Genomic DNA, 23,724 nt, shown 5'->3' with positions numbered 1-23,724 from the left:
TAACTTTCATGGTGGAGCTGTTGCAATTGGTGACAATTTATGGTTTGTGATAAATGGCTTGGAATTTGTGATTAATTAGCCCCCCCAAAAAAAAAACATTGAAATCAGAGTGCAGTATGATATATAAGAGACTGGAGCTCCTTTTAAAGCAACAGAGGTGTTTAACATGAACAAGCTTTGCATTTAATTTTTGATTGTGGTTCTATGTTCTACTGACTGAATGCATTTTTATGAGAATGGAGGACTGATGTCATACATTACCTGATAAAACCTTATTACATGGTTGAATTTTAATTTTTTAACATAATTAAGCTCTGCATTCTGAAGACCCGATATATTTTTTTTTTCCTGGATGGCATGTTATCAGGGTATGTTCGTTGCAAATTGTTGCACGGTCTCACCCTGTTACTTGCTATTAACCAATTATTGTTGAAGGCAGTCAAATTTGGTCTACGTGAGCTGCTCATTTTAGATCATTTTATCCATATTTAGATTGACTTCTTTTATTTAGATCCTGAAAATGTTAGAGCTGTGCTAAACATGAGTCTAACTTATAATTTATTCTGTTTCTCTTATTCTGTTACTGAAGTTGCTGCTAAGATCATATTCCTGTGGTAAATTCCTGTGTTAGAGATCAGAGTAATTTCCAGTTCTGACTCCTCCATTTTCATATTTATTAATTTTTAATTGATATCGACTGTTGTGCATATTAATCTGAAGAGCTATGATTTATTTTTTGACTAATTGCACTCGCTATAAAATTTCAGGCCGTGGTGATGCTCTTATACAGTTATATCACAATTTCATAACAGACTTTGAGACTAAGATCAATCTTCTCAAGCTTGCACATTTTGCTGTGACTGTGTCTCGGCAGTATTCTGAAAAAGAAGCTGCTATTGGTTATCTTGAAGGAATCATTGAAAAGCTTCAAGCTACGAAAGAACAGCGCATAGAAGAACCATTCTTTACATCAAGCTGCAAATTGCCTTATTAAGCTTGAGCAAGGTGACCAAAAGGAATGCAAGAAACTTCTAGATGATGGAAAGAGTACGCTTGATAGCATGACAGATATTGATCCATCTGTATATGCTAGCTATTACTGGGTATCATCTCAGTATTATAAATTTCGCCAGGAATTTGCTGAGTTCTACAAAAGTGCTCTTCTCTATCTGGCATATACATCAGTGGAGTCTCTCTCAGACTCATTCAAGCTGGTACGCCTTCAGAATTGTCTTATATGTTATAGTTGCGCGGCCTTTGTTGTAACACTTGCATGCATATCTCTATTTTTGTTTGCTCTTGACTGCAAAAGAGGATCAAAGGAGCATATGAAAGTTGTTTCTTGATGTTGTAACTGTTCAGTATTGAAGTAAAAATTCCTTTCTTAAAGAGGAGATTGTTTAATAGATTGTGTATTATGTTATTGATACGATTGTTCCCAATTTCATGCGAGTGGAGTATATAAAGTTGGTTCATTTGAGTTGATATATTGATGCTTTATTCATGTTTTAAAATTGCTCATGTTCAAGGAAGTAGTAACTTGATTGAAATAATACATATCAGTGAATATTTTAATCAATTTAGACTATTGTTTCTCATATTTCTGAAGGAAAAGTACTTCGGCAAGAATTTACTTAAAAGAAATGTTATTAAAACGATGGAAAACTTGCTTCTTCTTTAATAGAAAAAGTCTCTTGGAGTGAGGATGGGACGGAAAGGAGGAAGATAATAATTCGATCAGGAAGCATGATGAAAGAGGTGTTTGTGAATGATTAAAAACAAGGCCTGTAGCTAACTTGCAAGTTTAAATTGGGAACAATGGCTAAGGGGCATGTTTCTTCATCCTTGTGCTTTAGATTGTAGGATCTGGATCGCTGTTTCATGTAATTAGGTGCTATGGAATTACCATAGTGGATCTTAGCTATTAAGTATGATGGCTTTTGGTAAGAAAAAACGAGCACAAAGCTTGACAGTCTGCATTTTTTCTGGAATTTGGTGACTATGGTTAGAATGGGATGCGATAAGCTTTTCCTGTAACATCTTAGACTAATATTTTGGCCACCTCTTGGGTTTCAGACTTTCAGTGTGTGGCCTTTGTATGGAGCTTCCTTTGTGGATTCACAAAGGGATTGGCAAGTTATTTGGAGCTAATAATTGTTTACCTATTATGGTTTTGGGTTTTTCCTTGTTCTCCATTGTTATTTTCTTGTCATTAAATTGCTTTGTCTAGACTAAGTTGTACTGTGGTAATGACTAATGAGTTGGCAAAATGTCGTAATGATAATAATGCTTGTGCACAACATGTTTTGTCTCATTTTTTGTATTAATTCTTATTCATGTGTCATTGTAAAGACTAAAGATCATTTTTCTGGTTTACTGTTGCTTTATGCTTGCTTCATGGATAAACTATAAAGATGTTTAATTTGGTTTTGGAAGAAACATTGATTATTTTGTTTTTGGTAAATTGTTAATTGTCAGTCTTTATTTTTCTTGACTAATGGTTCTTGTTGCACTCACATCAATAAGAAAGCGTGGAGAGGTCCTTTTTAGTTTAGTTCATCCGGTTTATGTTAGTTGATCTATCAGATTGTTTTATTTACTGAATTGTGGTGATTTGTTAGGATTTGGCATTTGATTTGTCCCTTTCTGCTCTTCTGGGAGATAACATCTATTGTGGTGATTTGTTAGGATTTGGCATTTGATTTGTCCCTTTCTGCTCTTCTGGGAGATAACATCTACAACTTTGGAGAACTTCTTGCTCATCCTATTGTAAGTATATTTACCCTAATTTTCTGAGTGACTATACTTGGAAATTATTTACTTTGCTGGTTCATGATATGTTTAGTCTGTTGTACCTTTTGCAGATAAAAAGTCTTCAGGGGACAAAGGTGGAATGGCTCTACGATATTCTTCAGGCATTTAATTCTGGCGATTTAGTTTGCTATCAAGAATTATGCCGGGTCCATAATGCTGCTTTAAGGGCTCAGCCAGCATTAGTTCAGAATGAGCAAAGATTGTTGGAAAAAATAAACATTCTCTGCTTGATGGAGATTATATTCAGGTAAGATGCATGTGCTAATTTGATTGTCATATGTGAAAATGAGGATATTTTGTCACATGTTACTTGGGCTAATTGTAAATACTTGCAGTCGACCCTCTGAAGCTCGAACTATTCCTTTGAGAGTTATTGCTGATCGCACAAAACTTTCTGTGGAGGATGTGGAGCATCTCCTCATGAAGAGCCTTTCAGTACGTCCTACTCAGAACTTTAGTGGAAAAAAAATGCATTTGGGAACTTTTATAGTAATTAACTAATAACAGCCATCTATATATATTCATTAAAAATGATGTCCACCAAAATTAACTAATAACAGCCATCTATATATATTCATTAAAAATGCCGTCCACCAAATATTAATTACATCTTAATTTATGCGTTTTCAACTTATGGATGCTGATAAATGTATGCAAATTTCATTGCTTACAGTCTGCGCATTTGTATGGGCTTTTGTTTGTTCAGTCCTATGTGATAATGGTAGGAGAATTATGTTGCAGGTTCATCTGATTGAGGGTATAATCGATCAAGTGGATGGCACCGTTCATATTACTTGGGTGCAGCCTAGAGTTCTTGGAATTCCACAGATTAAATCTTTACGGGATCGACTGGATAACTGGACGAGTAAAGTGCACACCGCGTTGCTCTCCATCGAGGCAGAAACGCCTGATCTAATCGGGTCATGATTGTTTGGATTTGCTTTCTGTCCATTGTAACAATTTAAGTAGAAGGGAACACATCCTGGGGCGGCAAAAAGTGAGGAGACTCAGTTCAAATGGACTATAGAGCCAACTTTACATCTTTTGTTTGGTGCTGCCTGCTGCTCATGGAACACGCGCTTCCTGGAAGCAGCAGCCTTTTGTACTTGGCTTAGGAAGTGTTGGTTCTTTGGTTGCATGCTTAGAGACAGTGAAATCAATTTGAAACAGGCTGTTTTTAACGCTTTAGAGTGGTTAAATTAATCATAGACTGTGTATCCTGAATTTTGCCTGGATACAACCGGATTTGTCCACATTTTGAAGTGCATTTTACTTGTCGTCACTTTCATGATTATGAGATCCTTGGTTTGGGATGGGAATAACCTCAACTCATTCAAAAAGGTCGGTGGAAAGCATATGATGATTTTGGCTTGCAAGTAAAAATATCACGGGGATTAGGGTCACTGAGATATCTGTTTACTTTTTATGTGATTTGCAAATTATGCGCAAGTTTAAACAGTAAATCATAAAAAATTTCAATGAAGTAACGTAGTATCAAGATTGAGTTAAGGTATGTAAGTAAACCATGGTTTGTTTTGTTGTAGATATGCTTGTATGATGTTATTCACACGTCTTTCAAGACTAAACAGATTGTCAAACAGATTATGGGTGTGTTTGGACGAAACTAAACCGTGGTTTGAAAAAGTGATTCTGGAGAATAGATTCTGGAGAAGAATTCTGTGGAGAATAGATTCTGAGAAAAAGTGATTCTGAGAAGTGAGAGTATTTGGATAGTTATTACCAGAAGCACTTTTTATATGTGGAAATTATCAAAAAGGGTAGTGAAAATTTTTTTACTAACATAATTAATAATATATAAGATAATATAATTAATACATAATTAATATGTGTACATATATTTATAAAACATAATATTAAATATATTTATAGAAAAATGATTTTTTTATAACAGAAAAATATTAATTTTCTTTAAAGATTGTAAACGTAACAACAACTATCAAAAATATTAATATATATTATTGTGGGGTGTTGTGTGGACCGACTGGGGAGAAGACGTGAACGAGGAGAGGAATTATTGAACACAGAGCAAGTATTGAACACCTGAATAATTGGAGGCTTTGGTCATTGGTGGAGGGGCCCACCGTTCGTTTCAGCAATTGGACCCGAGAAGCAGATGAGAGATGCTGCCGTCCAAACCATGGTTTTACCTGAACCAAGGTTTGTTTAGTTAGTCTGGCTGTTTGGATGGTATTTTGTGCAAACCATGGTTTGGGCTTCCAAACCAAGGTTTGCAATGCCATCCAAACGGTGCCTATACCGAGGATGTACATTGTAATTGTGTCAATTATCTCATTATTCTGCCCATTTCATCGCTGTCCATTGCCATATATAACTAGGAAAGTCATAAAAGGCAGTTTAGTTCACATGGCTGTAATTGAGCTTCATTTTGGGGCAATTTACATCTCTGTTCAGGTTAGTTTTAGGTAAAATTAATTGGGTTAGATGCTTGCATTTAGTATTATGATTATATTTTGAATATGCTTGCCTTCAACCAAAAAAATTTATCTGTTTTTTAATTCATAATTTAAGTAATAAATATTAAAATAAAATAAATAGAAGATAAAATCTTAAGCATCACTGCTCTATCTTAAAATTTTAAGGAGAATTACTATGATGTCTCGAAAAAAAATTTCCATAATAAGTGAGCAGTATAAATCTCATATAAAAATTCTCCCAACAATTTTCTGTTTTGCAATTTTTAATTGAATGCCAAACTGCCAGTCCGCGGTACTTGGGAGATTTGGCCCCAACCGGCTGCACACATGCTTCCCCTGCAAACTTAGGCGGAGGAAAAATGGCGTCGCCCAGAATCGAACGGAAGACCTTCAGTGTGTTAGACTGACGTGATAACCAACCACACCACGACACCTTGGTTGATTTGGGCCCTAACTTTTTCGTCCCCGTCCTGATTATCGCTAATCAGTGTCACAGATCTTGCCAAGTCTCTGTCTGGAGAAATACTTACATGCACCCAGTGCGCCACGTCATTCATACCCTGACCAATTATATGCACCAACTCATTTTTATTTTAATCCTATCTGGCATCCACTCATCTCATCCTCAGTTTGTGGGCATTTTGCATTCATCAACCCTCCAATATTCTGCATATATTTTATACTACTCTTTTTTTTTTTTATAACTAATAACTACAACCCTCCTCTTATTTTTAAATATAAACAATAATCATAAATTATCTTAATTTTTTGTAGAAAATTTTCTATTTTGTCTCCATTAATTACTTATTTTAATACCTAATATATTATTATCTCATTTTCTAAATCATCATCTTTCTCTATTCACATTTTTTCTCTTCTATAAATAACGGTGCTTAGAAGAAAAAACTTTTAATTTCGACTTATTTATTGTCTTTAACTAATTTTTTGATTTATGTCATGGAATTCAAAGTTGCTTATAGGAAAGGGACAGAGGGAGGAGTACTTCCGGATATAAATATAATATCTAATTTATAATATAATTTTCACTCCTAACTAAATTTTATATTTAGGATGGGAGATAATATTTTTAAAATATCCTACTGATAAATTTAGTTAATGATTGATCACATACCGTTTTATTTTATACGCCGAAAAAAAAGTTCAGCTTTGGTTCCACTTTTTTTTTTTTTATTATTATTACAAAAAGTGATATACGAAGTCTCTTGAATATGTTGGTTATTAATTTTTAAAAGAATTGTATGTTTATCCCCTTATTACTTTTAATGAATTCATAATTTAGTTGGTACAACAATGAGTTTATATACTAATTATTAGTATCTTGCTTAATATTAATATATAAATAAGCAAAAACTAATGACGGAAGTGATGAAATTTTCTTGTTTTGCTAGTGTGATGGAAACTAGCACATGTATTTGGTCACTTTTTATTAAAACAAGGAAAGCGAATCATCATCATTAATTAGAACCAAGCAAGTCATCTATCTCTATTCACACGTTCAGCCTTATCATCTTCAGCAAACTCAGGCTCCTCGGGATCTTCTTCTCCTTCTCCATCTTCTTCCACGACCACACTCCATTAGCTTCATCAGGATTACAGAGAAGATGGGGAAGAAGAAGAAGGAGAAGATCATCCCAAAGCTTGGGTTTGCTGAGGAAGATAAGGAAGACGACCCTGTGAATGCAGACAAGTTGCTTGAACAAAGACGAGTCTAATTTGCAGCTGGAAAATGATCCTCTCCCCAACAGATCAGAGCTCCCTCAGATTATATTCTACGATACTCCCTTCACTGCTTCGTTCATGGAAGCTTTGGAAGGCCAGGAATTGAAGATACTGATGCAACAGCTCTACTCAATGATGATCGAAGCAATTGGTCTGGTTGTTAATCATATTCTTAGTTCTTAATGCTGCACATTCTCTTGGAGTTCTAGCCTAGCTTTTTAGTCGTCTTTGCCGTTTCTATTACTCTGTAAATTATATCTGAGCAGTAAAATCCCCTTTGCTTTGATTCTAATGATGAGTTCTTTATTCTTTAAAGAAAGATTAGACTCGATTTATTAGTTTGTGTTGACTTTTTTTAGAAGATTAATTGTGCAAATGTACATAAAAATTGCCTAAGAAGCCTAGTACAATCTATTTTCTATGAATGTTACTTTTTTTTTTTAACTCAAAATTAACCTATTTTCAATTACGTGCAAAATGACAAATATTTACACACGGTTGAAAATATGTTACATATAGTTAAAAAGAAAAAAAGTTGTACTGTTTGATTTTGATTTTGGCAGTTGTTAATACTACTCTAACATATTAAATCTTATCCATTAGATTTTAATATAATGGCAGAGATAGTAACTAGAGAGAACTAGAGAGGAAACTAAATGTATACATTCCTAAGAAAGTATATGAGAGATATCGAGTAAAATTCTATTGAAGAAAGAGATTAAGTGGCATATGTTTAATAGTGATAAAAGTGAAAAGATTGTTTTAAAATTTCAGATAAAAAGGATTTGTTCTTATATATAAGGATATCCTTATATGAAAAATTATTCCTTATAAAAAGAGATTGATGAAGTAAGAATTTAAATTTAAGGGATCTATTAGGAACCACTTCTTTATTTAGGAGTTTATTTTTCAATAGCATCACACATATGCTAAAAGTTTGAGATTTCAAACGAGATTAAATCCGTTCCTCTTCACTCACAAGTCACAATAAAACTTGTGGACTACATTATCATGTCATTTGCTACAATAAGTGAAACAGTGTTTTTTCAAAAGCATAATTTTTTTTTTGGGGGTCTGTGTCTGTGAATTAACAAGTAAACATGGAAAAAATAAAAAATTACAGCCCAAAAAAAAAAAGGAGAACAATTGGCGTCGCCCGGACTCGAACCGGAGACCTTCAGTGTGTTAGACTGACGTGATAACCAACTACACCACGACACCTTTACTGACCCGAGCAGCACCGTTTTAATGCCAGCCTAATTATCGCTCGCTAATGTTGGCGCACAAACGCATTATTATTTCCACCTCCGTTCTACTGAACCAGAAACACAGCAAAGGCAAGTTCCTTGTCAGCTTCCATTTGCTGCAAATTATACTGTGCTCAAATGAATTTACAAGGGTCGATAGCAATTTTTGATCCTTCAAGTTTACTCTTATTTTAATTTGATCTCTTAAATTTTTTCCCATTTAAAATATATTTCTATGATTCAATGGGAATTTAGACTATTTTCCCTTAAGAGATCAAAACCTATAGTTTAAAATTTAAAAGACCAAAACCCAAATAAATACAAACTTGAAGGACTAAAATTATATTAATTCAATTCATAAGACCAACACTTGTATTTTATATTTTTTATTTATATAATACGTTTATCTTTTTTGAATAAATTGCACTTAAATTCTGCTCAAAAAACTGTAGGAAATCCAAATCTGTCGTTGTCGCCTTTGCATATTAAATATCAGCTGCGGGATCCAACTCTGATTTCATATTAGTTAAAATCAATAGCCAGACACCATCAGGAAAATATTTATATGTTAGATCATTTTCTTTTTCTTTTTTTAATTTCAGGGAAGGAGAGGGTGAGGGGGAATGTTTTCTTATGATTTAAAGGTAAACTAAGGTCTCTTCTTTTTTTTTTTTTGGTACAAAAAAGGAAACCCCTCTCACTTTTCATTCCGAGCACTTTGTTGAAGGATTACCTCAAAAGCAACAGTCGTATCACTCCCTTATTTTTCATCTTTTCGTTGGGCTGGGAATTCTGGAAGAAACAAAATAATTAAAGCTTTTAACTTTATGATTCTGATTTTTATTTCACTCCAGGCAGCATGACACCTTTATTAAAGCTTTAATCCTTTTTAAAACAATGAGAGCCATTTACTATGCCTCCTCATGCGGAACAGTTAAAAAGGTGAGGAAATGCTTAAGAAGCTACAGAGGCCTCTTCCAAAATCATTAACAACTCTCATTTCAGAAGATACCAAAATACAGAGAACAAAAGCTGGCCGGCATATTACATCTCCCACTTTTACCTTAAAAATGGCAAATAACACATATGATGAACATTACTCTTGTCTGATATAAGGAGAGGAGCTTATGTCTGTAGTACTGTAATATGAATCTTCAGGTGGACCATAATAGTTCTCCTCTTTTTCCTCATCCCACTTGAGTACCTCCCTTATGTACTTGAAAGACTCATCAACAGTTACACGGTCCCTTGCCCGGCCTTGCCACACGAAAAGTTTTCGGCTGGTAAGGGAAGCATAAAGGTCTTTGAATTTCATGGCAATGTAGAAGTAAGCCTGATGTGCCAGTGACTGGCTATTGTGATGAGCACTCACAGGACTAAAGTCATTGAACCACTCACAGGCAGATAGAGGCACCCTATTTACCTTTTCCTCAAAGATATCATATTTGTTCAGAATCAATACAAAAGGACTGTCTTTGAAGCAAGAGTGCCTCACCATTTTCTCAAATAGCTCCTTGCTCTGTAGCATCTTGTTTTGCAGAAGGCTTCCACTGCCACTGCTGCCTGGGGCAAGCCACAACTGGTCATAGTCACTCAGGGCGACGCAGAAGACCACAACTCGAACATCTTCAAACATTTCAACCCACTTACAACCTTCATTCATCCCCTTGGCATTTACTCTTATCAGTTGGTACCTAAGACAAGGAAGTTACCCAAAATTTTAGATGCAAATACTAGTCTTTTAAGGTTATCAAAATATCAACAGAGCACCGGCGCAGCTTACTTGGCTGGAGGTGGTGGCTGAGTTTCCATATTTTCCGTGTAAACTTCAGACATTGGGCTACGGTCATCAAGTGAGAATTCTATGCAAGCTAAACCATTCCCCTGAGTAACCCCTTCTGCATATATGATGTCTCTTTCAGATGGTTCGTATTCGTTGCTGGATATTTCAATAGCCTGAAAGAACAATAGCAAGTGACCTAATCAATATCAACAATGTGTAAATCTAAACAAGTCCCATATTTTCACTCCAGCATATTCTACCTGCCATTTTCCCTCCTACCATGCACAACTTAATTATACACAAATGTTCTATCCTCCATTTTCCCATTCAGCAAATCTAACAGAATTGCATGTTCATCATATTGAGATATAAAAGCAACGCGGATACTTCGCAAAAATCAAAAACATTTTCACCAACCTACTTTTCCCAAGATGATAAACCAAACTATATGATTTATCTTGCTGAGAAAAGAGTGATTATTGAACTAAAGAAAAGTAGAATTCTCCTCAGAAGAACTTAGAGAATTATTAAATAAGGTAAATAATAAAATCTGATGGCCCATGGAAATTGTTGGTAACCAGAAACATTACAGTTTAATATATAAAATAATCAAATGAGAGAGTTGCAGGGATGAGCAATTACCCGGCTTAAGAAATATTCTGCCACATCTGGAAGAAAGTGAAGCTCATCTTTTCTCTTATAGGTTTCCTTTATTGCTGGATCCTTCCACACTTCTTCAACCAACGGTGCATACTCACGTGTGGCTGCTGGGAAGAATGCATCTAAATCCCCAGTAGCTATAATATCCAGGAGCCAATCAGAGAAATGCTTCAGCCTCGGGTTGAGCGAATAGATGCATTGACTAGTTTCATTTGATTCACAGTTCCCAACTGAAAAAGATTGAAATCAGATGATACTATGGAAGCAGTTTGATGCCATCCATGCTAAATTACCATCAACCTTGATATGGTCTTTATTTACATCAACACAGTTTGCAACCACCAAACTAATAAAAAACACAGGCTAAAAGCTCTACATTGCACAGGAAATTTGCAGCAGAGTAGTCATGTCTTGGACAAAATTGTTGAGTTAATTTCTCTTTTGTAAAATAAGTCAAATATTGCAAACATAAGTAACAACAAATGCTTCGTTTTCACTCAGAAAATTTGAGACCCTGTTGCTTTTTTTTTTTTTTTTTTGGGGGGGGGGGACCCTATAGGGACCAAATAAATATCTCCATGACCAGCTTCCTGTGTAAAATTTTCCCAATAAAACATAATCTAATGAATCAAGCCACAAATAACATACTCAATCAGTCAACTTTCCCTTGCAGTTACATATTCTGTGTTGGCAAGCTAGAGAAACACAGACATTAACTAATGCAATAACTAAGGAAAAGTATCTATGTGATGGTTAGTTAAGTGTCACAAGTCTATAACAACTCTTCATGCAAGGCTTCACGCTAGCTAGTCCATGAACCGGTGAAGTGGGTACTTAAAGAGAAAAAATACCACTGCATGAAATATTACCTTGTCCCATAGCTTGACCAGAAGAACTTTGGACACTCATCTCAGAACGAGCCTCCTCCTCGAAGCGCTCTCTTCCATCAAGCAAAATGCTAAGATATTTGTACATGTTACTTTGGATCATCAGTTTGACATCCTGTAGCTCTTCCTCAGTAAATCTTCTCCCATACAAGAATTTGGCCTGCTCAGAAACTCCAAAATTGAGTGTCATAGAGGAAGGGGAAAAAGATATACGAAAATAAAGGTGAAAAAAAAAAAAAGAGGACTGCTTAGTTTTCCACTATTTCATGCTGTTCTCCTATTCATCATGCTTCTCCAAACCTCCTAAAAATGAATTGCTATACCATTTGGTTAAATTAAGACCAGAAAGGGAGACCAATTTAATACCACTGGTACAGATGAAGTGCGATTTTTAGGTGACCATAATTTCTAGTCAGTTGGATGTCAACTCCACCCTCAAACCTCCCAATGGTGAAAGAAAAAAAATATGAAAGAAACAAAGGAAAGGATAAATATAAGCCAAGTGCTCATTCATCTGCATCAGTTACTCTTTAGATTCATTTAAACAGCTCAAGTGCTTACATAAATGATGACCTCAATACTAGCTATCTGAAACATTTCCAAGCCATACCTGCTTAAAGATGGTGCTAGTTCCTGATCCTTGAAGTCCAAGAAGAAGAAGCTTCTGAACGTTTTTCTGTTCCAGATATTTTGGAGCAGTAGAATAATTACTAATCTCATCTCTTGGTGCATGAGGTTTTCCATGGGGAAAGGGTAAAGAGAAGAGGGTACAAGCAAGTCTTGTTGAAGCCTGTGTAGGAAAAGGCCAAAAAGATAATTCATTAGTGCTCCAGAACCTGATGATTTCAATGTTCCTAGCTGGAGATAGAAGTATATACCTTGTCCCAAATTTTTCCTCTGATATTATTCTGACCTTCTTCCTCATAACGACCATCCTCATAAACCCAAAAGTGGGTATCACGTGGGCACTGTACATGTGCCAACTGAAAGTTCAAACAACAAATTCTTATGATTACTTGACTAAATCCACTTAAGCAGACTTTCCATCAAAAGTGCCGATCATGCAACAACCAATCGCTGGTTGGAGGAATTTATCAAAAATTCCGTGGATCATTCAAAATTAGAGATGTCTTGCTTCAGCCTGAAGTTTGTATTTTGGCCTATTTGGTCGTTTTTCCCTAAGGGCTCACTTGGTAAAGGTTTAAATAAATGAAGGGAAAAGAGGTGAAAGTTAACGAACATTTTAAGTTTCATCCCATTCACCTCAACTCCTAATATGCATACCATAAGTTGGACAGCATAATCCAACTAGCTACAGCCGATTCAGTAAATCTAAAATTTATTTAAAGAAAAGGAGCAGCTTACCGTTCACCAAAAAAAAAAAAGGAGCAGCTTACCTTTAGTATCCTCAATTCAAGCCTCGTAATCTCTCGACCATTGATGTAAACTTTTGTGTTTCCATTACTAGCATCAACAGAAAGTTTCCCAGTGAAGTTCAAGTTTGAACTTACGATTTTGTCAGGTTTTTCCCCTTCCTGTAAATTAAATATGAGCAGGAATTAAAATCATCATTCTTTCATAACAAATGGAATTATATTATGTCATATAAAGTAAATTTCAATGAAAAATTGTCAGTTTCAAAGCACATATTGAACTACAATCGGTTCATCACCTTTCCCCAGAGACCAGATTCTTTGTCATACCAATATCTCCCAGGCTTCAGCTTCCGTGGAGGTAAGGGGCACCCAAGTAATTCTGCCATCTCTTCAGGCTTCAGTGGGAATCCATTAATCATCAGCTGCTCTGGCCGAAGCTGATTAGCGGAGCATTGCTTCTCTGCTCTCATAATTTGCTTAACTTCTAGAGGAATAAGAAGTCGAGATAATATCCTTGAATGTCTACCTAATTTCATACGCTTTGATTCATCTATAGGCTGACCAATGCAAGTTACGCATTTGCGTCCTTCAGGCATTGATCCCATGGCCCTAAGCATACAATTGCTACAATATTTGGCATCACAAACTAGGCAAGACTCCTTAGTTTCCCACTTCCCTTTTCCACATCTATAACAAACTCTGAATTTCTTTTTCTTCCTTTCCTTTGAAACCCCAACATATTCTGGATAAACTGGCTTCATAACTTCAGCTTCCTTCCTTTGAGATCTATCAACAGTACTAAAAGTGACAACTGCCCTCTTTGGTTCGTTAACCTCTTGTCTAGGAGGATTATGAGCTGAACCAGGTGAGGCTGAAGCTGAAGCAGAAGAAAAGTCAGGATTTTGCAACACAGAAACTACAGATTCTGAACTTCCTGATATCCTAGGACTTTGATTAGGAGAACCTGTCACACCAGCAATACGAGACACTGGCAGAGGAATTGGTTCAATTACTGGAGGCCTCACACGAGAAATGGATTGTTGTGAGCCAGAACGTGAAACTCCTCGAGATTTCATATTAAGAGGATCAACTGTTGGCACTTCATATGAAACTGGTGGACCCTGATATTCTATGGCTATGGAGTAGTCAAGATCAGAAGCTTCATCGGGCAGAGAAGCTCCAGGAGGAAGCATCTTCTTCATCAACTCCCTCCAGCTCCCTCCCCCATTTCGATCCATTTCAACAGACAAAATAGTTGTTAACCCTTAAAACTCCAGATCGTATATGTTATTGCTAAAACATCACATTCCAATCATGTTTTCGTAACCTGGTGTAAGTTTTAACTTGATATAGGAGAAGAAAATCTTAAGGATGAATTCAAAGAGGATTCATGAGAGTGCCATTCATGTAGACTCAGTCATAGCCTCACAGCCGCCAACCAGCCGCAATCAAACGTTGAATGTTTTCACCGTTGAATCGCTTAATTACAAGCAGAGAACAATATTAAGCAAAACCGAATGAAATTATACAAAATCAAAGTATGGTTTCAAAGTATGACTTTCAAACAAAAACTGAAACATTAAATTATAGTTCGGTCAAACCAAAAAACACACGATATATACTAAATTTGTTAAGGCCTGGAGGATGGAAGACTCATTTGCATTGGTCATGAGTGGAAAATATCCAAGTCAAACAGCTTATAAGTGGCGCACTCAAAAGTTAGAATCTTCAGCTGAAAGCACTTCGAAAAATACCCTTTTGAACAAATGTCCAAATTTAAGTGAGAGAAAGTGAAAAGTTTATAGAGAGAAAGAGAGGGAAAGGAGGGAGGCCAATGTGTACCTGAGGACAGGGACAGTAGAAAATCCATCCAGAGCTTTAAAATCTAATTGCTTTACAGCTGCTTTGCCATTAGAGTTCCAAAAGCTAAAGCTTCTTGAAGCGTCTCAGATCAGAAAGTAAAAGAAGGTGAAAGGAGGAAGAGAAAAACCCAGAAGAACCGAAGGAGGGCGCTCGAGTGGCTTTATTGAAATGGGTCCCTCGCTGTTAATCTCACTTCGCCCATTGAGTTATATTGCATTTCTCCATTAATTCTGTGGATGCTCAATCTTTTGAGGTCTTCAGTCTTTATAGAAGTTAAAATCTGGTCGTGAGGACGAAGACAAAGGAACTTGTGGGACTGCGATAGAGCCCACCACCTCAACCATGCACGCGCCGATTCCTGTGAGTGCTACATAATTATAGAGTTGAGTCAAAATGACAAAAATCTGGTCTCACTCGTAGCACAACTTCTTGTCTTAAGTAGGGAAACGCGTGATGATGATTGAAAAACAAGTTAGATAAATTAATTTTTTAATTGTCTGTAAATATTTGTATTATTCCTTCACAATTATTTCTACCATTTATATTAGATGTACTTGCATATTGACTAAAGTATTTTAGTGAGAAAGTTTTGATATGAGAAACAAAATGATATATAATAAAAGATCAAAATGATAATGTGCTCACAAGGTTTATATACTTAGAGTATAAGAAAATATGTTTTAAAATTTAGATAATATGAAATAAAGAATACGGTAATATGAACATATCTTTTGTTGAGTAATAGAGAGTGAAAAAGCCAACCCCATGGAAAGCGTGGGAGTGAATAGTGATTCAATCTCAAAAGTTGAAATTATATACTACCTCCGATCCTTAATATAAAACCCTATTTGACTTTTGTTTTGGTGCTAAATATAAGACCCCAATCCATTTTGTTTCTCATATTTATACATTTTTTCTAAAGTAGCCCTTCTAACAATAATAGTTCTAGTCAATACACTTGATTAGTAAAGATATTTTAGGAAAGATAACACCTATTTAGAACAAATAATTAACTCAACTTACTTCCTTAATCTCTTCAAATTAGTCAATTGACTCTTATAATTAGGACCAGAAGAGTATTATATTCAAATTTTAAATGAGTCGTTTTGGGGATTGAAATATAGCTCATCTTAAAACATTAGTACATGAAAGTGTAATTAAAGTGTCGCAAAAGTCTTAATGTTGACTCATCACATGACATCTAACTTACTCTTAAATGGATAACAAGAAAAAAAATCCTTAAAACACAATACAAAAACCGATCATACAGAGAGAGATGGGTTTTGAAAATGCAATGCAATAAACAATTTATCAAACAAAAAAAAAGGGTTAAACAATTAGATTTTGAGAAATGTTCTTTTTTTTTTAATTATCCACACAAGATCTAATCATTCCTATTTGGTGATATAATCACTCATCGCCACTTTATACAAAAAGTAATAATTGACAAAAAATTTTATACAAACATCTATAAAATTTGGTACAAAAATAAAAAGAAATATTAGTAAAAGAAAAGTAAAACAGGAGAGGACATGCGTTGTTGTCTCCATCTCATAGAGTTAAAAAAGCTTTATACCCTCGATGAGATAAATCGTTTTTTTTATTTAAATTGCATAAATATTTTTTTAATCTTTTCTGAGATAATATAATTCTTTATGATAGTGAAAAGTAAACAAAGCCTTTAAATTTAATTTTAATTTTTTATTATAAAATATTTTGAGTCAAATTTTTAGTAACAGCACATATATAAGTCAATAGGAACATGCTAAAAAATTGAAGTACCTTTAATTTTTTTAAAATATAAAAGGTTATTTTGATTTTTTTACAATATTCACAAATTCTTAATTAGATCAAAAGATCTAATTAAGAATTTGTTAGGAGTGTGTGCCTAAACTAAGGGCCCGTTTGGATGAGCGATTGGAAAAGCTGCTTATTGGAAAAGCAGCTTATGGATAAGTGAAATGGGATATAAGCTAAATTGAATAAGCTGAATTGTGTTTGGATTGGAGTTCAGAAAAGCCCGTTTGCAAAAGTGAAATGGATAAAAAGCTGTTTGGATTACGGTTGAGTAAAAGTAAGTTTGGTTGTAAAATGACTAAAATAGGTATGAGTTTTAATAAATAGTAAAAAATAGGAAAAAAATAATTTCACATAATACAATGGAATTAAAATAATTTAATATGAATAAGTGAATTAAATTTTTAAAATTTAGAGTAATCTAAAAAATTATTTTAAATATAAAGTGAAAGAAGGAAAAAATTGAATAGAGATAATATAATGATGAAGTAAAATTTATTTAGTGAATTAGAATTACGAACTGTAGAGAAATCATAAAAAATATTTAAGAAACAAAGTGCAACATGATAAAAAAAAACATAATACAATAAATTTAAATTAATTTAATACGAAGAAGTCAACTAAACATAATTTAAATGGATAACAAAGTTTTGAACTCCAATTGACAAAATAAAATAAAATAATATTACATAATTAATTATTTGATAAACTATGAACGATTTGGTCTCTGATTGCATCACGAACACGATTCATATGCGATGAAGACTGTGATGTAACGTTTGAAGGCGATGGTTGACTAGCTTCAGCCTGATCATGTTCGGCCACTATATTATCATTTTCAGCTTGTTCAAAAAGGGAGTCGGAGCTTGAATGCCTCCTTATAAGGTTATGAATGGCCATTGTTGCACAAACTAAGTATACTTGTATTTGGAAGTCGTAACTACGCATGTTTCGTAAGATGTGAAATCTATTCTTCCAAACACCAAAAGTTCTTTCTATTGTGCACCTTAAACTGGAATGATAGTAATTGAAGGCTTCATTGATATTTCGAAATCCTACTTGTCGTCGGAAGTCCGGAAGGTGGTAGCGCTCTGATCTGTATGGACCTAGATATCCATTTGGTGTTGGATATCCCGCATCAACCAAGTAATATTTTCCTAATGATTCATGAAACAATTAGAGAGATTGTGAAAAGAAAAAAAAATGAAATAATTAAAAAAACATGCGTGATTGCAACTTATAAACATATACCTGGAGGTGGATGAGGGAAATTAAGAGATGAATTTGTAATAGCACTGTCAAATATACGAGCATCATGTGCAGATCCCTCCCATCCCGCCAAGACAAAAGTGAAACACATATCCCAATCACATACAGCCATGACATTTTGTGATGGATTTCCCTTTCTGCCAATAAATTTGTCTCTTTCTGCAGCAGGGACAACACACAGAATATGAGTGCCATCAATTGCTCCGATTGCGTCCTTGAAAAATGGATAATAACGTGGATCGGTCTCAATTTTTCTATGAGTTCCACGAAATGTAGGATCTATGGGTCGAATAAGTTCACTCGATAGGCTAAGGCAAGCTTGCAGTACATTATGAAAGTGCCTACTTACAGTTTCCCCTGAACGTTGAAACCGTTCCTGAATCATCCTGTTGCATTGTCCATGTGCAACCGTGTTTAAAAACATCGCGACCATTTCTTCAATTCCTACGTATTTAGACTTTCGTAAACCGTGTTCCTCCAATTTGGTACATAAGAGGTGGAAAACATATTTATCCACTCTAAACATTTCAGGACATCGATCATCATGGCCATTCATAATACCTTGCACCCATAAATTTCCTGTCTGCTCACTAGTTCTGCAGGGTTGTTTAAACATATACATTTCACAGTAATGACCAACCAATGCACCTACTGCTTCATATTGTGTTAATTCCTCATTAATCTGTCTTGAACGGTCATCTTCATTGCACTGTGAATCATCATTCCAATCCTTCAAAGTATCTTCATTCAATGGTGAATCATCATTCCAATCCTTCAAAGTATCTTCATTCCAAGAAGCCATTTCTGGAGTTAACCCTGTAACTATGATGACAACAAAGTGTAAGCATTATAAGGATTACCCTAAACAAGGTGTAAATAATTATCATACTGCAAATAGAAAAACCAAACAGCAAAACCAAACACATATATGATAAGTAGAAATTAGCATAAATATTACATAGTCATTACTAAGATTTCTACAGGTCCCTTCTACAACAAGTCACATAAGTTTAGGTTCAAACAGCAATTAGTTCACGTTAATAAATGCAGTAACAACAGTGAAACAACAAAGTCCTAAACTAAATCCTAATCTACAGGTCCCTTCCATGTGTCTGGGTCTAGTGCTGCCGGTATCAACCACTCCAACAACTTGCTTTTATCAGGCATAAACCCCAAATAGGCTCTCCTAGCCCATTTCAGCCGCGTAAGCATCTTCGCACATGCATAATATAGTTGAGGGTTACCATTAAGCTCCTCAAGGCTAGCCAGGTGTCCCCAAATCTTCTCAACTTGTTGGGGATCTTCAACCAATGCTGATGCTCGCTTTTCAGAAGCAGCTGCTATAACACTCAGGCTATCAGAAATTTTTGTAGTCGCAGCAACTTTTTTCTTCTTCTTCGCATTAGACGTCTCACCCCTCTTTCTCTTTCCATAGCTTCCTGAGTCACTTGGTCCAGTACTCGAAGGGTTGTTTAAGTTGCAACCGGCAAAATCATCTGAGATCCCTGCGGTGGCTGTTGGGTCAACACCAAAATTTTCATCCTCACTGTCCCCCGACCCTTCCTGTTGGTCGAGCCCGACTCTATAAACATCCTCCTCTTCTGTGTCAGCCTGTGGAGTGAATGCTGGCTGAGGTTGTGAGGCTGATGGTGCATACATAAAGTCTCCCGAAGCCACAACATCTTTGAATATCCTCATTAGGTCTGATGCAAACATCAACCCCTGATGTCTAAATTTCCTGAAATTGGGATCCACCTACATTAACGTAATTAGGCAAGTGTCAGCGATGAAGAAACTAATATTTAAAACTAAAACTCAACCAACACAAATAGTTACCCTTAATTTCCGTTGCCACCATTCATCGGAGGCCAACACCCTATTTGTTGCTGCATCATAACCAATGCCAGTCTCCCCAGACATAAGTTTGTCCCACAACTTCCAATCCTTTCTCAAAATGTCAAATCTATTCTTAAGTTGCTTCCTATCATACATTTTCCCACTTCTTTCCTGAAAACTCTTTGTAATTTTGTTCCAACCCGGCCTTGTAAATGATGTTCCTTGACGTTCTTTGTGCACAATTTGCTCAACACAAACATCGATTAGAATTTTCGTCGTATACGAATCCCAACTCGCTTTTTCTTTATCGTTATCCATTTCTAAGTGGAAAATAATATAGATCAGACTAACAGAACCAAACAAAGCACAAAAAATGTTCAAATTCAAGCTACATTATGTAAGAAATAAGTTCTACCCAGATAAAAAAAATTGTTCTTGCATATTCTTCTCATCTAAAATTAATAAGAAATCCCAAGACATTAGATCTGTGCATATAATCATTGCATATAATCCTTATATTCTCCTTATAAACGTATAAGAGTAATCAATAATTTTTCCCTAAAATATCCTTCACCCTTAATAATCTAATTGATAAGAATATGATAGGTAATAATTGAAGGCAAAAAAAAAAAAAGAATACTTAGGTCAAATTACTTAAATTGGTTAAAAATGTTTTATTGATGTGTAAATTAGAAGAAAACTTATCATAAACTAATAAGAACCGGATCATTTGACAACATTAATTGATATGGAATGTATTTTGGCTCATTCTTCCTGTCGCCTACAACACTCATTTGCAGGTAGCAATTACATCTGTGCCAGATTTAGCCCAAAACTCAGATCTAAAAATCAACAAATGTCAAGCATTCATCACAAAAAATTATTCATCACCGAAACACACCACAAAACCAGGCCAAGAAGAAAAAAATAACACAGCACGGTGGTTCGATCAGTCAATCTATTAGCTCACACCAGATCAACAAACACACACCCTCCACATGCTTTGATTAATACCGTATCCTACATTCACCGAAAAGCAATACAACACGAATCGGTCAACCTGGCTCAGAGCAGATCAATCGAAGTTTGGCAGAGGTAGATCAGGCTCAGATCTTCGACGCACACCTGAGATGGACCAGCTGACGGCGGCGACGGAGTTCACGGCAAGTGTCGGTGGTTCTGGGGACGGAGGATGAGGGGAGGCAGCTCGCGTGAAGGACCAGCCTTTCGGTCACTCGAAGCCACACCCAACACGAGGACCTCACGGCGGAGACGCGACGCAGCTCACGGCAACTCTCGGTGGTTCTGGGGACGGACGATGAGGGGAGGCAGCTCGCGTGAAGGACCAGGCTTTCGGTCACTCGAAGCCACACCCAACACGAGGACCTCACGGCGGAGACGCGGCGCAGCTCACGGCAACTCTCGGTGGTCGGACGACAAGGCGACGGAGGAGGCAGGATGAGGGTCGCCGGTCGGGTAGAAGGGAGAGCAGATGGGAAAGAAGAAAAGAAAGAACGAAGGCTCCAGGAGACGAAGAAAGACCGAAGACTTGAGGAAAAAAAATTGAGGACCGGCTGATAGGATCCAACGGTAAAAAGTAAGAGCTTATGATTCAATAAGCCATAAAAATTGGCTTGGGCCAGAACGTGCGTTGAGGAGCTTAAAATTCATAAGCCACTTTTTTTTCCAAGCCCATCCAAACAGCATCTGAATTCCAATCGGGCTTATGCTGACTTTAAGCTGCTTATAAGCTCCTCAGAAGCCCAACCAAACAGACCCTAAATTTGTATATTTCAGTTAAATTTAATTATACTTTTCCTTTAAAACTTTAAATGTTGACCAGATATTCATAAATACTAACATATTAATTTTATTTTGTAAAATAATAATAGTAATGGACACAACAAATTATTGTTAGGGAGTAACTAATAGTACTACGTTAAAGAATTGAAAAAATACTTTATAAAATTAACAACCAAAACTAAGACCTCTGCTTAAAGAAAACTATGTGAACTTAATCTGAGTTAAATTCAAGCTTTTCATGGGAATTCAAATAAATGAAATTATGAGTTTTTCTGCTTTTGGGATCAATATACTATTAAGTGACGCAAAGAGGTTTTTTTTTTTTTTTTTTTTTACCAGAGAGACGCAAAGAGGTTAATATCAAATTTTAGTGCTCAATCATATTCATGGACATTCATTTTCTAAGATCAAATCAACTGTGACGCTAGCCTATTTTGTTGACTATAATTATATTGAGTATTCCTCCGGTCCTAAATACTACTTCTGGTCTTTAATATAGAACATCATTTGATTTTTATTTTGATCATAAATATAAGATCCCAATCCACTTTGTCTCTAATATTTATGTATTTTTTTAAGATAATCATTCTAACAATGATAGTTTTAGCTAATACACTTGATTAGCAAGAATATTTTAAGAAAAACAACACATATTTATGACAAATCACTAACCTAACTTTCTTCTTTAATTTTCTCAAATTAGTCAACTAACTCTTATAATTATGACTAGAGGTAGTATAAGCCTATTTACATTACAAAAGGAGTCTTATATTTAGACTTAGAAGAGTATATTTTTTAAGACTCGCTCTTCACACACACATTTTGTTAAAATAAGATAATCTTTACTAACGGGAGTTGGTCCAAGTGGTAAGCGGCTTAGTACCACTTAAGCGAGGTCTCGAGTTTGAGCCTCAGCATATGCGGAAATCCTCATTGGGAGACTCACCCACCACAGCTAGGTGCGTGACGCGGGTCGGATCCAGATGTAGTTGGAGCAGAGTTCCAGTGAACTGAGTGGGCAACTGAAAAAAAAAGAGATAATCTTTATATCTAATTTCCAATTTTAAGATGCTAAGTTAATTTTTTTGACCAGCAGATACTAAGTTAATTATTATAATTACTTCCATATAAAGTGATATATATTGTAGCTGACCAAAAATATATAATATTATAACGTTATATAAAATGAATAATGCATTTTGTACTCCCTGTGATTCCATACAGGAGTTAGCTATGAATGGGAGATTATCCTAAATATAAGGTATTAATTTATTTTCTCTCACATATTTATTATTTTTTAGAATAATTTACTTCACTAATAAAATCATATATAATCTAATATTGTAAATTAGTATTCAAAAAGATTATATTGCATTTGTTATAATTAACTAATTTTTTTAATATGCTCTAATAAATTAGTTAAGCTTTGGTTATATAAATTTAGTGATAAATTTATGTTTAAATAAAAAATAATCACCAATAATTAAAATTTTATAATTATGAAATTCAATGGTAGAAAAATATAAGTCACCTCATGAGTTTTAAGAAACTTCAGAACAATAGAGGATTTGGTCTCCCAAACGGGCTATCTCGTAGAGTGGATCGTAGACGCTCTTTCCATCCAATCCGAGCAAATGTAAACAGCATAAATTAACGACTATGCCCAATGAGTTTGTTTGATTTTATATACAAAATTTTAATTCATTATTTTACACTTTCTCTTAAATTGATAGATTTTTGCTAAATTTTTTCTATAATGCTCATGTGAAGAAAATTTTCTGCAAAGATTTATAGTTTATAGTTTATAATATAAATAATTAAAACATACATATTTTTTTATAAATTACTAATTTAACTAATTTTTATAAGTTAATTATCTAACTCCTACATCTAAAAATAAAAAAACTGTCACATGAAGAAAGTGAACATTTTAAGGCTAATAATTCTTTTCTTTGTATTCTTGAAATAGTGATTAACAGGAATCACAAATTTTTTTACAATAAAATTATGAAAAAATAATTAAAAAAAAAGTTAGAAACTACTAAATCTCAAATCAGGTTTGATAATAACCCTTTATTTGGTGTTGACAACACTAAATTTGCAAAACAACAAATTTTTGTTAGCATTTTTTATTTGGTATTTAATAATTTCTAACGTCTTTTTTTAAAATCATTTTTCTTAAAATTATAAAAG

The 23,724-nt window shown here is 34.9% G+C and overlaps 2 protein-coding genes, 2 non-coding genes and 1 pseudogene across 5 annotated transcripts; 1 reads left to right on the top strand and 4 right to left on the bottom strand.

Annotated features, from left to right (window-relative positions):
• Positions 1-724: 724 nt before the first annotated feature.
• LOC114730676 (26S proteasome non-ATPase regulatory subunit 13 homolog B-like) lies at positions 725-4,069 on the top strand (annotated as a pseudogene).
• A 1,561-nt stretch (positions 4,070-5,630) lies between these two features.
• TRNAV-AAC (transfer RNA valine (anticodon AAC)) lies at positions 5,631-5,704 on the bottom strand. The gene has a single exon. It is a non-coding gene; the product is annotated as a tRNA-Val (tRNA).
• Positions 5,705-8,157: 2,453 nt separating this feature from the next.
• Positions 8,158-8,231, bottom strand: TRNAV-AAC (transfer RNA valine (anticodon AAC)). The gene has a single exon. It is a non-coding gene; the product is annotated as a tRNA-Val (tRNA).
• A 1,106-nt stretch (positions 8,232-9,337) lies between these two features.
• On the bottom strand, positions 9,338-15,064 carry LOC114730671 (extra-large guanine nucleotide-binding protein 3-like). 2 transcript variants are annotated; one of them, XM_028917779.1, is made up of 9 exons: positions 14,806-15,064; positions 13,260-14,442; positions 12,985-13,122; positions 12,466-12,570; positions 12,198-12,377; positions 11,570-11,747; positions 10,683-10,930; positions 10,041-10,213; positions 9,338-9,951 (listed from the first exon to the last, which is right to left on the bottom strand). In XM_028917779.1, exons 2-9 carry the CDS (start codon positions 14,199-14,201, stop codon positions 9,354-9,356), a joined length of 2,562 nt encoding a protein of 853 aa, XP_028773612.1. In that variant the 5' UTR covers positions 14,202-14,442; positions 14,806-15,064; the 3' UTR covers positions 9,338-9,353. The 2 variants fall into 2 exon arrangements, with proteins under 2 accessions (XP_028773612.1, XP_028773613.1); XM_028917780.1 differs by lacking the exon at positions 14,806-15,064 and having other exon boundaries at positions 13,260-14,744.
• A 3,914-nt stretch (positions 15,065-18,978) lies between these two features.
• LOC114730675 (uncharacterized) lies at positions 18,979-20,046 on the bottom strand. Its single transcript, XM_028917787.1, has 2 exons — positions 19,729-20,046; positions 18,979-19,647 (listed from the first exon to the last, which is right to left on the bottom strand). The coding sequence occupies exons 1-2, from the start codon at positions 20,044-20,046 to the stop codon at positions 18,979-18,981; spliced, it is 987 nt and encodes a 328-aa protein (XP_028773620.1).
• Positions 20,047-23,724: the final 3,678 nt, after the last annotated feature.

This window comes from Neltuma alba, unplaced genomic scaffold, assembly GCF_004799145.2.
Source record: "Neltuma alba isolate B1F8T4 unplaced genomic scaffold, ASM479914v2 tig00012758_pilon, whole genome shotgun sequence".
NCBI lineage: Eukaryota > Viridiplantae > Streptophyta > Magnoliopsida > Fabales > Fabaceae > Neltuma > Neltuma alba.
This window is presented reverse-complemented; position numbering and strand designations above follow the sequence as displayed.